This window comes from Perissodus microlepis, chromosome 14 (genome assembly GCF_051167445.1).
Source record: "Perissodus microlepis isolate ML-2025 ecotype Zambia chromosome 14, ASM5116744v1, whole genome shotgun sequence".
NCBI lineage: Eukaryota > Metazoa > Chordata > Actinopteri > Cichliformes > Cichlidae > Perissodus > Perissodus microlepis.
The window spans coordinates 7,594,921-7,610,040 of record NC_140474.1 but is presented as its reverse complement, the minus strand read 5'-3'; the positions used below and the strand labels follow the sequence as shown (position 1 = coordinate 7,610,040).

The 15,120-nt window shown below is 40.5% G+C and overlaps 1 protein-coding gene across 3 annotated transcripts in view; it reads right to left on the bottom strand.

The window, feature by feature from the left end:
* Positions 1 to 8,840: 8,840 nt before the first annotated feature.
* cntn5 (contactin 5) overlaps positions 8,841 to 15,120 on the bottom strand; it is a 113,741-nt gene continuing 107,461 nt past the window's right edge. For all 3 annotated transcript variants that reach the window (XM_084950056.1, XM_084950057.1, XM_084950054.1), the window contains exons 19-24: positions 11,803 to 12,037; positions 11,609 to 11,718; positions 11,314 to 11,500; positions 11,038 to 11,150; positions 10,222 to 10,390; positions 8,841 to 9,756 (exon numbers count right to left, since the gene is read on the bottom strand). In XM_084950056.1, the coding sequence (XP_084806182.1) occupies positions 9,653 to 9,756; positions 10,222 to 10,390; positions 11,038 to 11,150; positions 11,314 to 11,500; positions 11,609 to 11,718; positions 11,803 to 12,037 (918 nt within the window). In that variant the 3' untranslated portion in view covers positions 8,841 to 9,652. The remainder of the gene's footprint in view (positions 9,757 to 10,221; positions 10,391 to 11,037; positions 11,151 to 11,313; positions 11,501 to 11,608; positions 11,719 to 11,802; positions 12,038 to 15,120) is intronic.

The window sequence follows — 15,120 nt, the reverse complement described above, 5'->3', positions numbered from 1 at the left end:
CCTGCAGGTCATATGAAGTATACACCAAAATGACCAGCAATTGTCAATAACTATTTTAGTCTGCAGAGTAGACTAAATTAAAATAAACTCTCGCACTGCTGTAGTTATATTAGTTTAATTTAATTTTTGCTGCTATAAAGATCAGATACTACCTGCAGATAAAAATGTACATTTTAGATCACAGTGAATCTACAACAGCACAAGTATTCGCATGTAGGGTACTTTGAAAGTAAACAATAGTGTTTTACTTTATTGAACTGAAATTTATTCAACTTGTGGACATTTAGATGTTTACTGTGAAGTAAAGCTGGTATCATTAAAATAGAAACAGCAGCTCATTTTTATGACAAAAAAAAGACTCTTTGGAAAACCATCAAGTGGGGTCAGATTTGTTGCTTTGGCTGGCCAGCTCTGGTCCACTAGACCGCGTGTCCTTTTCTTAGTAGACACTGTTTCCCATAAAAACCTGTAAAATATCCAGAGCACATGACATTGTTGTCATTAAAGCACTGATGCTGAGATTTTTAATACTGCGAGTACCACAAACAAAATGTATTAACATCCAATTCATTTGGGTGGAAGCAGAATTATCAGAGGGGGATATCACAAAAGTCCTGCATACAAAGTGTGAACTTAAACTTACTTTAAACTAATAAATGATTTTTCTCACTCTCTGTCTTGGACACTCGGGTGAAAAGAGGCGCTGACTCACCTGGTGGTGAGTTGGATCAGCTGGTGGGGGAGGATGCTGGACAGACCTGGTGTGCACACATATACAGTGAGACTCAGAGCGTCTGGCAGAGACTCCAGTCCAAGATATCTTCAACTTCAACCTCTGGCAGAAATCTGAGGGACAGCACTCTGAGGGAGGCTGTGGATGTTCAGTCTGAGTGAACCATGTTCTGAACCTCCGTTGCTGAGGATGATGCACTGAGCTGTGACTGTAATTTTTCTGCCTGGCAATAACTAGATGGTGGACACACCCACCAGAAGTAAATTGAGCTGTTAAGCTGAATTTTTTTTTTTAAATCGGTTGGCTTGTGGGATTTCAGAGTCAGGTAGTGGGTACCTGTAGGCCAAGTGTGGCAGAGTGGTTAGCACTCTTGCAAACAGGAAAAAACAAAACCTGAAAACGTTGTTGTGGGAGCAGTTCATTGAGACCATGGAGCAAAACTTTTGGTTAGCCTAGTAGTGACTCTGAAACTGTCAGGTGATTCAGAAGGGTGAAGCTATGCTGCACTCACACTATATTCATTTGGGATGATGTGCTGTTGTCTGCAATTAAAAGGAAAGTCAGGAATTAGAAAGAATATTTTGAGGTTCTCCTCAAATCCACTTACACGTTCAGGAAGCAGAGTCTGGGGATGTGGGAAGAGTCCCTGAGGTAGTTAAAGAACTCCATGGTGGCAGAGCCCACGGGATGGATGATGTGCCCTCTTTTTGTGACACACCTCTATAACATTGCATGGAAATTTGGACCACGGTATTGGTTCTCACCTTAAGAATGGGGACTGGTGGATGTGTTCCAACTTCTAGCAGTTCACACTCCTCAGCCTCCATGTGAAGGTCTATGCCAGGGAACAGAAGAGGAGAGTCCACCTGGAGAGTCCAAGCTTGAATGCAGGAGGCATTTGACCTGTGTCCTGAGGAGTTGCTTTCAGAGTATGGGCTATTGTTATGGGCTATGCAGTCCCCATATAACATCGAGATGCTAGTTCACATTTCCAACAACAAGTCAGGCTGGTTCCTGGTGGGTGTTGAACTGCCACAACTCTGACTGATTTTTTTATGGACAGAATTTCTAGGCGCAGTCAAGGGGTAGTGGGTTTTCATTTTTCAAATATCCAGATGAAATTAACAGTCACTCAAGTAAGAAGTGCAACATGAAATTATTTGACATCCTTCCCCAAGTGGTTCCATAACTGAATATATGAGCAATTTGTACACTGAAGATTTGAACATTGTGAAACTTTTGAAAATCAATATATTTCAGTCAAGCCAGATGAAGAAAGAAGCTGCCAGACACGGATTCAACTTTATTCTATCAGTCATGGAAATTCACACGTGTTTCAGTGCAGCAGCAGAATGAGCAAATATGGAGCTTTGAGATAATCCAGCCAATTTAAACTTACGGAGGAATACCAAAAAGAAGCAGAATAGCGTGACCTCTTTACTGTTTTGTGACTTAGTTTCACTTTAAAGGAACCCTCAGATTCCCTCAACTGATCCAGGTTTTACTGTGGCCTGCCACCCAGGGAATCTTTAAATCAGGCAATATGTCAGCTTCACGAAAGGTTCGCTGCACCTGGCTTTACTATAAAGTAGGCAATGATGCAGTAAAAGGCCAAGCAATGAACTGGATGCTCTCTTGCACAGCCAGACTTCAGACCAAGGATAAACCCCACATTTACCTTTGTCTCCTTCTGTCATGGAAAATAGAGAATGGGGGCTGCAGCAAGGTCTTAGTGGCAGGACAGGACAGTTCAATCAGGAAAGAAGCCAGTGCATTAAAGACACCGATAGGACTTTGATTCATCTGATTCTAAAAGCAATGAATAAAACATTAGGTATTATCTTTGAATCTACTTACTATGAAGATTGTAAAAAAGTAGCACATTATACCCATAACCTAGACAAAAAACCAGAAGGTTATACTAATGAAATTACATACAATTTACAAGGAAACAATACATTTCAGATCATTTTTGGTAGAACTTTCAACATGCAAAATCCCACAGATCCAGCAATAAATGTCACCTGTGTAGTTTTAATGAATGGCCCATTGATGGCCAATGAAAAAAAATACTACTACTAATAGTTACCTCTTTGAAAAGGAAGTGATGGCTGCTCTTTTTCTGTTCTGCAATTTAGATACAATTAGATATTATTGTGTGGATTCACTCTACATTCCCTATAGCCTTAAAATTTTTATGGCATTCTGCTAATTTTTGAGAGTCTTTCTGAAACTACTTTTCATTTCTATTTAAGCAACGAGAAATAAAATAACTGGGTTTTAAACTAAGAACTTATAAAATGATTGCTGGGCAGTCAAGTACTTTCATGCATGCCTACTGGATTGACTTGAACATAGTTCTATAGGGCATATAATATATGCTTTTAATGATTTCAGATCATGTTAAATCCACAAGTAAGTAAGAATATTGTGAGATGCCTCCAGATTAAATAGCTGAATTCCTATCAGTCCTATCCTCTGCCCAATGTTTCTTTTTAATGTGAAATTTTAATGACAGTGTCCATACAGAGTTACAGCCAATTTTAGATATGACCAAATTGAAAACAGAACCACAATCTTATTAAGATATTTTAAGGTCAACAAAACTGTGTAGCTGAATATATTTATTCAGGGTGCTTGAACCAAGCTTCAAACTGGTCCTGAAAAACTTGCACAAAACTCCTCATGAACACTATTACCCTTAGACCATTGCAACAAAGTATGTGTCATGCATTACTCTTATATTCAGATAAAGAATACAGAAACAGATATTATGAAATTGGTGACCCCCTGACCTTCATGCATGTGTCACCTTTGGGTCAAATTTAGTCTACTTTTATATATTCAGCTATCTGCACAGTGCAATTGTGAAAGTAACTGCTAACTGGGTAGATTATAAGGTCTTGGCAGAGGTCTAAACTAAGCTGACTGCTTTCTTGCTTGACTTTTAAATCTTCCTATACAGCCTGCTCCTTCCTTATCCCCAGATTTACACATCCATCCCATTATATTTCCTCACACAATGGGTCTTGAGAAAAGTAGCTCGGATCTCCAAAACTGAATCACCACTGTCTCCAATCTGCAGGGATTTGGCTGAATTCCAAGATCTGTATAAACAAATCACCATATGTGACTCTTACTTCCTGAAGGGACATACACCTGCAGGCAAAAATCTAGGAAATGTTGATTTTTTTCTCTGTTGAGCAGCATGAGACATCATATTTGGAAACTATTTGCAGGCAGACATCATGTGATTTAGCTAGGGCCAGACATTTTCCCATATCTCATTACTATATTTCAGTGGTAAATGTTTAGAGTAGAAACAGAGGAAAAACACAAAGTGTGAAGAACAAGAAGAAAGTTTAATCAACCAGATTTGTCTTCTCGCTTCTTAGATTTACTCTTAAATGTGTCTCCCTAATGAGGCCTCACTGCAGGGCCCTTTTGCTTTAATTTCTTATGAGTGAGGATTCACAGTATATCAGATTAACTGGCGTATTTCAAGAAGTTCCCCTTTAATAGTACACCATCTGCCAGCACACAGGCAGGGTTTAGTTCTGAAGAGGGTATACTTTATACACTACACTTGTTTTTGAATTCTGAATTGAACAACACTTGTTCAAATATCTTAACAACATTACTTAACCTGGAGACTTAAGCGGCAAACCAAGTGACATTAATTTACAGCTAATAGGAAGGATAACAATCTGAACATAAATTATGATGCAAAAAAAAAAAAATAGGAAAACAGTTTTATGTCATGTAAAGGTCAAAAATATTGCACATACTGTGCATTTTGGTTTCCTCAGAGTAAATGGTCAAGAAGATGATTTTAGAGGACAAAAGACATCGTGTTTGATGATTAGTGGACTGATGCAATACAATGCTTTCTGTTGACTCTCACTACAAAGCGCTTCCTTTAATCCTTCTGTTCACATTCTTCCCTAATTCTCATTCTCTGCCATTCCTGTCACTGCCGGGGGGGCCAATAGGCTGAAAATCCAAACATCACAGAAACCTCGAATAACAAATTCAAATTAGCTTGCAGAATCAGAAGTCCCAAGAGTAATATTTTTACATTTAAATACCAAAACATACAGCGTGACCTGTAAAGCAGACTCAACAGCTAATAAATGATTTATATATACAATTTATATTACATCAGATTTATATCACATATAAGCCTTTAAAAACATACTACTGTAAAAATAACCAAATACTGTCTTCAATTTAGTAGCATCTGCTAATTGTCCTAAAAGAAGACAAACATATTCCCATGATAAATCTGTCCAAAACTGTATGATTTAAGACCTTTTTTTAAGTGAAAAAACATGGAAGTGCATGTGAAAATCTCTTACTGTATGATATTACAGTTTACCTCTTACTGTAGCAGCTGCATCTGTTGGAGGACCCTTCTTTGCAGTTCTTCTCTGGCAATTTCAGGATGAGTGTTAAACTGTGACCTGCCTCAAAAGCAAAGTCACAGGGATCGCTCAGTTCTAAATCACAAAGCGATTCCCTGAACAACAACGCTGCAAAGACAATTTAATACTTGACTCTGTAAGTTTTATAAAGTGGAAGGACAGTAGGGAATGCATGAAGCGGCAGTATGAAGATATTGGCTGGTTGTTTCTTGAAAGGCTGTTTTTGACACAGCAGAGTCACCCTCCTTGTGTGTATGATGCAAGTGTCAGAGAAAGATGACTCAGAATGACAAGGGGACAACCTTTACACGTGGCATGCTAGCTTCAAATCATCCAATCTGTTTTGAAATTGAAATTCCAAAAATATTGTTTTCGGAGCAAGGTTGCTCCGCTTTCGGTTTGACATTTTAGTCGGTGTGTGGCTAACCCAATCAAAACAAGTGTAGTGTGACTCCTTTAGTCACACTACAGACAGGTAGGCCAGGTTACAGACAGGTTAGAAAAATGTACCTAAGGTAATATTTTTATGTCTATTTCTATGGCCAAGTCATTAAAAATATTCAAACGCTACAGTAATAGCAGCCTATTTTTAACATACAAAATGTAACTACAAGTAGTGTCATCAAAAACAGCAAAAATATTGCTCTTTTAATCTCAAGCAATATGCATTAGACCTAATACCATTGAATATACTGTAGATTACTAAAAAGCACAGTATATCCTGCACACATCCACATGCATGCACACACACACACTGACATTAACCTAGGGGGAGTTCATGTTTTAATTGCTGACACTATAGCTTCTGGCTCTCTGAACCAAATGGGTCCCCTTGCTGGATACATAATCCATTATCATAAATCAGATGCGCCAACACAGTCAGGTGCTGCATGAATAATTAAAGGTTGGTACATTAGCACTTGTGTGGAGGCATGTGTTTGAGCCGACATCATTGAACAGGCTAAAAGCACCACAAAACCCCTCCATTGACATTAAACAGCTTAATGCTTAGCACTACAGACAGAAATGATGTACAAGTTAGAAAGAGGAGACCACTCTCACCATCCTCCCCTTTTGAACGTAACCAAAACAGAGAAGTCCGAAAGAAGAGTATCTATGGGATAGACACTGCTCGCAGCAGTGTTCGTCCTCTGTTCTGCTGTGTGGTCGTATCTCTTGTGGTTGAGCCAGCACCCTTGTCTGAACCTGCGCGGGTGAGCCAGGTTACTCTGACTCTGTAATAGAGTCCACAGAGCTAGAGGCAGAGGAAGCAAAAGGTCGGTTCAGGCAAGAAGGCTTTAGGACTATAGATCTCCATACTAACATTAATTACACTTGAGGCAAATTCATTTGGATTTCTGCCCTGTAAGATAAGCTTTTATTGCAGACAAGGCAAGAGAGAAGCCCAGGAGGAAGGAGAGATACTCTTGATGCTGTCCTATTTGGCTCTGCAGAGTGTCTTTTATCACACAAAGTTTTGCGGCCTCTAATGCCACGTATGTGAAATTTAATCTACCCATATCTTACATGACCAGTGTTGGGACTAACGCGTTATTAAGTAACGCGTTACAGTAACTACGTTATTATTGTGGTAACGAGCACGGTAACTAGTTATTATGCCAAAATCAGGAACGCGTTACTCGTTACTGGGATTTAGATAGGCTCGTTATTCGTTACTTCGTGTGGTGGCATCGCGGAGCTTCCACAGATTCAGTAACATTAGCAAGTGGTGGAGGCCAGCAGGTGGATGAGAGAAAGGGGATGCAGGAGGAGGAGAGACCCGAAGCGGCCGCCCGTCCGAGTGTCAGGTGAACTGAACTTCAGGTAAGACGTTATGACCTGCAGTCTATCTGGGTCAGATATAAACCAAGTTTAGTTGGAGTTTATTTTCGTACTGCGTGCTAGCTAGCATGACGGAGTTTCTATACAGCTGGGTGGGAGCTATGATGTTAATGATGTTGAACTTTATTTTGTTCATACGGTTAATTATTAGAGTTGCCAACCGTTCCCTAAAAAACGGAATCGTCTCGTATTCAGAGTTAATATTATGCGTTTTGTATTGAGCTGAAAATAAACGCGATTTGTCCCGTACTTCAGCTACAATGAAAAAGACACAAAGCTGGAGTTATTCTGTGTCTTTGCTGCACAGCTGCCTCTTCTTCTCTCATTCTCTCCCCTCCCTCTCCTGTTGCTACTTTAATCATGAAACTGATCAATGATCAGCTGATCGGCTTTTCCCTCTTGTTTGTTTATCGTCCACTTTGCGCCAGAAAGAGGAAACCACCGGATGTCGCGTTAAACAACAGCAGCACGTTTGATCAGCTGTTGTTAGAATTTATTTAATATTAATTTCTAGTATCAGCTGATGTTTGCTGGAGCCACAGCTGTAAAGCTGCTGGTCATGATGTCGGTTTGTATATCTGGTGAGTGGGAAACATGCAGATGAAACCAGGAGATGTCCTTACTGAATCATCAGAGCTGAACAGGTGATGGAGAAACAGGTTTACCTTTTAGGTGACATGAATGAGTTGAAGGGAAGTTATGAACTGTTTCTGAGAGACAAATAACACCAGGATCCTTTTTTTACTTAGCTGACAGCTGGTAACTGTGCAGGGGCGGGTCTAGCAAAGTGTTGCCAGGGGGCCAGGTAGGGCATTAACAGGGAAAGGGGGGCACAAAGAAATACTTTCTTATTCTCATTTCAAATGTCTAGCTTTTAATAAATAATTATCTGAGTCTTACAACAAACGATTGATAGATTGATACATATATACCATCAAGACAGTGTACATCACTGTCACAACAGTGTTTGTTTTCATTCAAAGGCTTTATGATATTTGCTATAATGGCGGGCCGGTCTCTAGTCAAAATGCCCGGGCTGATTTTTTGTCCCAGTCCAGCCCTGTATGCAGCTCATCTGCAGTCTGGTGTTACCTACATCTTCCTATTCGGAAGGCAGAATTTCTGAGTTCTGAGTACAATCGAAAGCACCACGACTGCAGTTTTTGTGTTGGATGTAAAAAGCGCACATGACGCTGTGACGTAGGCTAGAATCATGGCAGCGGTCAACGACGGTCCAGGCATGGGATTTCTCTCGTGGAAATATGCACATTATTTTTTCCTTTGGTAGGTGGCACAGTGCACTTGTGGCAAGTAAGCAAGCTAGAAGACTGGCACTCTTGCTGGGTATCCAGTTAGCAACACATTAACAAGAGAAGTCTGAGTAAAACCAAAGTTACTTTCCCTAGTAACTAGTTACTTTGAAAGTAACGAGTAACTTGAAGTAACTGAGTTACTTTTGATGGAACTAACTAGTAATGTAACTAAGTTACTAATTTAAAGTAACTTACCCAACACTGTACATGACACATGGCCAAAACTCCTTAAAATGCAAACCTGTGTGATAGCTCAGCAAGATTCTATATGATTTGAGTTTTAGTTTAAATATGTGAATGAATGGCCTGTTGTCCTGATGGAAGCAGTCATCAGAAGATGAGCACCTGATGTTGTAGTCCGTCTGCTTCAATGTTTGACCTTTTGTGTCATTTTTGTGTTCAGAGATGGTTTTCTGGATACCTTGGGTGTAGCTACTGGATATTTGAGTTATTTCACGGACACACACGCACACACACCTATACGAACAGACATTCTTTTCTGAAAGTCAGAAATTCCAAAAACAATCATTTAAAAAATATACATCACATTTATTTGTACTGACACCAGGAGTCCGTACAGAGCTATCTTTGTCTATTAATGTGTTTGGGCACAGCATGTACCCAAACCACTGTTTCCTACTTCCATACATCCAACAGTTAACAAACTGTATCACCAAGCATTGCTTAATTGCTACCAAAAAACAGAGTTTGACATAGCTGACACACACCACTGTTTTTCTCTAAAGGTAACACAATGTACAAAAAGCAAGTCTGGAAATAGTAAGATTCTTGGTTCCATAAAAAAAACTTTTTTCTCCTCAATGTGTGAATAAGAAAACAATGCACTTATCTCTACTGAGCCTCTGCTGCATTGCTTGTTAGGCAGCCAAGGGGTAAATTGATGCAGATAAGTAATGAAAAGAAACAGGTCGGCTGATCCCTGTATTACTACCACAGCAGCTTTCAAGGAATTGTTCATGCTCTGTAGAGCCCCGGAGCTGTAGGAGCCGTCTGGAAGTAGTTAGATGCCAGTCATTGAGAGGAACACATAATGTTAAATTAAGTGATTAAACAAATCCTTCCACATAATGTATACTACAGTACAACACTATTGTGATGTTGGAAAGAATGGCGCAACTCAAATGTCCGGGGCCTCAAAGAAAACTGAATTGAAAAGGAGGGACTCTGAAGAGCTGCATGTGAACTGGCAGAATCAAACCCCTTCAGCACACCTCAGGCCCTTTGAGATGGGTAAGGCCAAAGCAAGCAGGCAGTCAGAGAGAAAAAGGGAGCAGAAGACTGGTGGCTCCCTTCATGAAAGTGAGGACACTACCGTGGCCTCACCAGGAAGCTGAAGGCACCAGAAGAACCAGGAGGATTGCAGTCCATGTTAGGCTCCGTGGCAGGCAGTGCACTGAGCACTGGTTGCTTTTTGCTCGGACACCTAAGGAAAGCAAGTGGATGAGAGGAGAGTCAATACAAAGATGAATTCTTTTTTTAATGCTAAATTATGTATTCAATATAGTGGTCTATATATCGGGAGTGTGTAGCTGCATGGAAATAATCTTTTTCCTGAAGGGTGGAAAATGAGTGGTGGAATATAGAGACAAAGAGGAAAACTGCAACTGCCTTTAAAATCTGGCTGGTCACACTTAACACTGCAAAGTTTCGGTTCATTCTGTTGCTTAGAAGTTAATTGGCTGTGCAGGAGTAGGAAGGTTTGTGTGGGCGAGGTAATTAAAACAGTATTAGCCAAAGAAAACTTGGCCCGCTGAACAGCTGTGGTGACTAAATTAAGGGCAGGACATAAGATTGCTACAAAGAGAAAACAGCTTGTGCATAGAAATTGGATTTCAGAGGTCATGTAATGTGAGTGAGAAGAGAGGCAACTAACCAGCTTCCAGCTTACCAGAGGAAGTGACAAGTCGAACTTGGGAGCTGAAGGCTCCCTCTCCCCCTTCACTGAGCACCCGCACCTCGATGACATAAGTGCCTCCCTCTGGCAGTGAGAGCATGGTTGAAGGGTTAATGGTTCTTGTCACCTGGTTGTGGCCTCTGCCCTCCTGTTTCAGTAACACCTGCATTACATATGCACATTGAAGGTTTACTTCACTTTTTTTTTTCGTATATTACACTAAAAGTGCATTCAGACCCCTATGAAAGAAAAAATGGTCAAATAAGCTAAGAGTATTTGCAGATATATTCTTATTTGTTACAAGACTAGGTCAGTAGAAATGCTGCAAGCCAATTTTTATTAGAAAGTAGTAGTTTGAATGAAAACCCTGCTGAAGGTAATGGTAATACCTAATGCATTTATATAGTTGTGTATCATAGGTCATTTTTCAATCTTTTCAAAAGGTATCATTTCTCTAAGATACAGTCGGGGAAATAATTATTTGATCCTAATAATTATTCAACTTTTATGTAATGTGTTTTTGTTTTTGTTGATATCGAGTCTCTCTCCATTAAAATGAAACGACCATAAACATTAAAGACTGTTTATTTCTTTGTGAGTTAGCAAACATACGCATTCAGCAGGGGATCAAATAATTATTTGCCACAGTGTATAAACTATAAACACGGCTACTCATGTGGAGACAAGAAGAGTTTGAGATCAATCTTTAGCAAAATCGAGGATAGAATACTTTGTTTGGGAACTTTTCCTCCCTGCATTAACAATTTACCAGATTTTATGTAACTGAACAATATAAGGATGGATCATTACCATGTACCCGATGACATCAGACTCATTGTCTTTTGCCTTCACGGGGTCCCAGCTTAAGGACACGTTGTTGCCCTCCTGAAGCCAGTGAAGGTTGGCTGGTGGCTGAGCAGGAGCTATGGATATAACACAACACCCAAAGTCCAAATTTAAAAAGACTTTAAAAGAGAGCTTCAGCCAACTAGGTCAATTACTACACTTTCTACAGGGAAGCAAACTTAACAAGTAGCCTGTATTCCATATATAGTATTATGAGATTAGTGTCAGTGCTGTACTCACGGGGTTTCCTGGTCTTGGCTGTGACAGCAGTACTGCCAGGACCTTGGCCAATGCTGTTGAAGCCTTTTACTGTAATGGCATACACACTGTTCCCCTCTAATCCTGTCAAGACCATCGATGTCTCATTTTTTACAGTTTGTTGTTTTTTTCCTGACTCCTCCAGCTCCATGTCCTTCCAGTAGCTGACCTATTAATAGAAATTAAGGACAGAAAAATACAAGAAGGAGAACGTTTTACAAAATGTCACACACCACAAGTGTGCAAAGAAACAATCACAGACATAATTTATACAAACCTCATATCCTCTTGGTTTTCCAGGACCAGGCGTGGGCGATTTCCAAGTCACTCTAATTTCTGAGGAAGAAATGCCGTAAGCTTTCACATCAGACGGCGCTTCCCTTGGCTCTGTAAAACAACAGTGAAGATCTAATGGAGAAAACAACTCCTCCTCTGTCTTTAAAATTCATACAACCATGAATATTAACTTACCCCCCTCAGCAGAGTGGATGATGACAACTTTGCTAAATGGCCCATCTCCCTTATTGTTGTAGACACCAACCTTCACTTCAAAGGGGGTAAGAGGGGGAAAGGTCTCGTCCCTGTATTTGTACATCGTAGAGTCTGCGGAAGTCACCATCTTCTCCTTCCACCCTCGTGTCCCGTTGGCACGAAATGCAACAATATACCCAAAACCCTCACCATTTTGGAACTCCTCAGATACAGGCTGAAAACACAGAAAGAGGAGACTCAATCACCATGGAGTGTATTTCACTGGTGTAAGAATACAAAAGCAGCTCAGCAGCACTTAAACTCTTTGACTGAAAGTGCATCATTTGCACAATTTCCAATCTGGACAGCTTCATCAGTGAAAGCAAGGATCTCATTGAATGAAAAAATAAGTTTCTCCTCTGCGGTAATCCCGTTTAACCAGCTTTCAATTTCCTTCCCATTTACTGCGACTGTCTGCCAGTATTACTAAAGGTGCAGTCAGTCTTGAGCAATGGAAACAAATCATATCTGGCTCAGTTGTGCCCATTATGTAGCTATTTATCTTTCCATGTCTGACAGGAGGATTTTGGGGACACGGGTTTCCAGTGATTATCTGTGGTTTTCCTGTAGTGGTGAAACTGGGAAGTGTCTTCCACAGCTGCTCTGTACTTAATCAAATCAAGTGCCAATTTATTAAGTGAGCTAGAATCTAATTAAAATATGAGCTGCAGGGATTAAATCTTTGGCTAAATTTAATAAATGACAAACACCTGTACACCTGTTTTTGGCAAGTATGCTGCATTTGCTGTAATGTGTTGATTTGCATAAGCTTCAGAGTGATACAGTCCCCTGAAGGCATCACCCGCATTAGCTATCTAGTCTGTAGGGGGATTGCGCGGGAATAGAGATGTAGTTCACATTTCATTCGACAATGACCAATCACCGTGACTGCCTAATTACAGGGATGATCAGTGGAAATGAATTAGCTTCCATCAAAATTATTCTCACGGCTGGCAGTGATTTGAAAGAGATGCCAAGGAACACAGGTCTTTACAAAACAGCATGAACAAATTAGCTAGTTAAGTTCAGAAAGACTTTGGGATGTGAGATAGTCACAGATAAGTGTGGACACAGTTTGAACTGAGGTAAGTCTTAAGGCTCAGTGATGGGGACTATGGAGGCATCACTAATGGTCCTCCCTTTGGCTACAAGTGTAAAAGCAGTCTCTTGCAGTCGCCTCTAAAGAGATGGCTGAATGAAGCTGCAGAGACTGTTTAGTCATTCATCCTGCTTAATAACCCTGCCCACCATGGCTGTCCAGGCTCTGACAACTTTCCACAGATGATTGGAAAGGCGGAACTGCCATGCGCTCACATGCCCTGACTGCCAAAAAGGGCTAACATTCCTGCTCCGTCTCCTCTAATATCCATCTCCATTGATCACTGACAGAGTCTTGATTTATTTCCAAAAGCATTTAGCAGAAGCAAGAACAAATAGGGTAGAGCTAAAACTACTTAAAATGCCAAGAACCAGAAGGAGGCTACTGTATCAAAGTGAAGTGTCTCAGCATTGTGCTGTGATTCTCTCGAAAACTGACACACTTCCTGATGGGTGACCAATTCTTGTACCTCAAAATTGGCAGAGAGACAATATAATTCTTGAAGAAGCACTTAAATTTTTCACTGTTGTAGGCTCGCTACTTCACAAGTGACTTGATCTGACTGGAAAAAATGTCTGGATGAAAACAAATGAGGAGACTGAATAATGTTCGCTCTCACTTTTATGCTGAGCCACTCGTGGAAGAACCAAATTCTTCAGATCATGGATGTGCGTGAACGAAAGTCACAGCTATAAACCTTATGAGGAGAATCGTGAGCAAGAAATTGTTGTTTGTAATTATTTAAATTCACGCATGACTCATAAGGGCTCTTTATTAGGCTTTTGTGTCATACCAAGCATCAATCGTTATTTTATGAGCTTTATGCGTCCCTCAACATGGGGCGCTATGTTATTTATAAGATGGATGTCATTGTGCTATACTAGCCAAGCTAATGACACTCTTGAGTTATAAATAGGAAATGGTCTACCACCAAACAGCATCCCATCTGGAATGGACATTATCCCCCATAATGTGCCATGGAGGTGCACATCTCCTGATGTGAAGGTTATCTTCCCAGTGGCAGTTGGGCTCCCATACTTAATAACTACAAGAATAACTGTCAGTTGCCTCTACATCTGTTCACTGGTCCCCTGTTAATGTATCCTTCAGCTGATCTCAATTGCAAATTCTCAGCTCTGCTCATAGCAATTCAGTAGCTGCATTGGCCTGAATCTGGCTGAGAGCCAGGCTGTCCACTTGGAAATGGTTCATACCAATATCCCGCTTACTTGTTGTGAAACTTATTATATTTTCTACAACTATTGCAGCTTGAGATTACAAACAGATTTTCATAAACACCTCTGGATTTAGAGAGAATGACGCTTAGAGTCAAGGTTAATCTTTACTGCGCCTCTCTGGTGGGACCAAATTTTAAATTCAGTACATCTTAATCACTTGCCAGACTGATGTAGCTCTGTGTAGTAAACGGCCCAGCTGGCCGTCTTTGAACCGTGTCAGTAATTTTTGCAATTATCACCAAGTTGCGCCCTCTAATTTTAAGATCCGGGATGTTTAAGCAAATTTCAACAGGCTAAATTAGAACCCTGTTTAAAATGCGATGAGCTATGATCTTGAGCCACTCCTTGGCCATTGTTAATAATAAGCTTGTAATAAACCTGGTAATATTGCCACAGCTCCCAACACATCATCTATACATGTTGAAATGCAGAGCCATTTATAACCACAATCTGCACATGTGCTGGAAATGACTGTAGACAGATGTTTAGTCTGTTATCTCGTGTATGTTCTGCCTTTGTAGAACAGCCAGTTCAACGGTTGGTCCTGAGGAAAACTGTTCTGTCCCAGTGGGCCAATGACTTTCCATATCTGAGTATAAATTCAATGAAAGTCAGAGAAAATCATCCAGTATATCACAGCAGATGGGTCTCCCACGTCTCTGTGTCTAAATGGAAAAAGGTCACTTTGCCCTAATGATGAATGTTCACCTGAGCCCCTCACAGCTCACATGGCATCCTATGTGATATACCCCCCTAGGAAAGGCAAGGGAGATAATGTGCATCTCCCTTGCCTTTCCTAACAAAAGGGTCAATGCTGCCTTGGAGTTCAGTGCATCACCACCTGGGTTATTTTATCTTTGTTTCTACAGCTGAGGAGCTTTCCAGTATGTAGTGCAGACTGTTGTGTTTGTTGGAAATGAC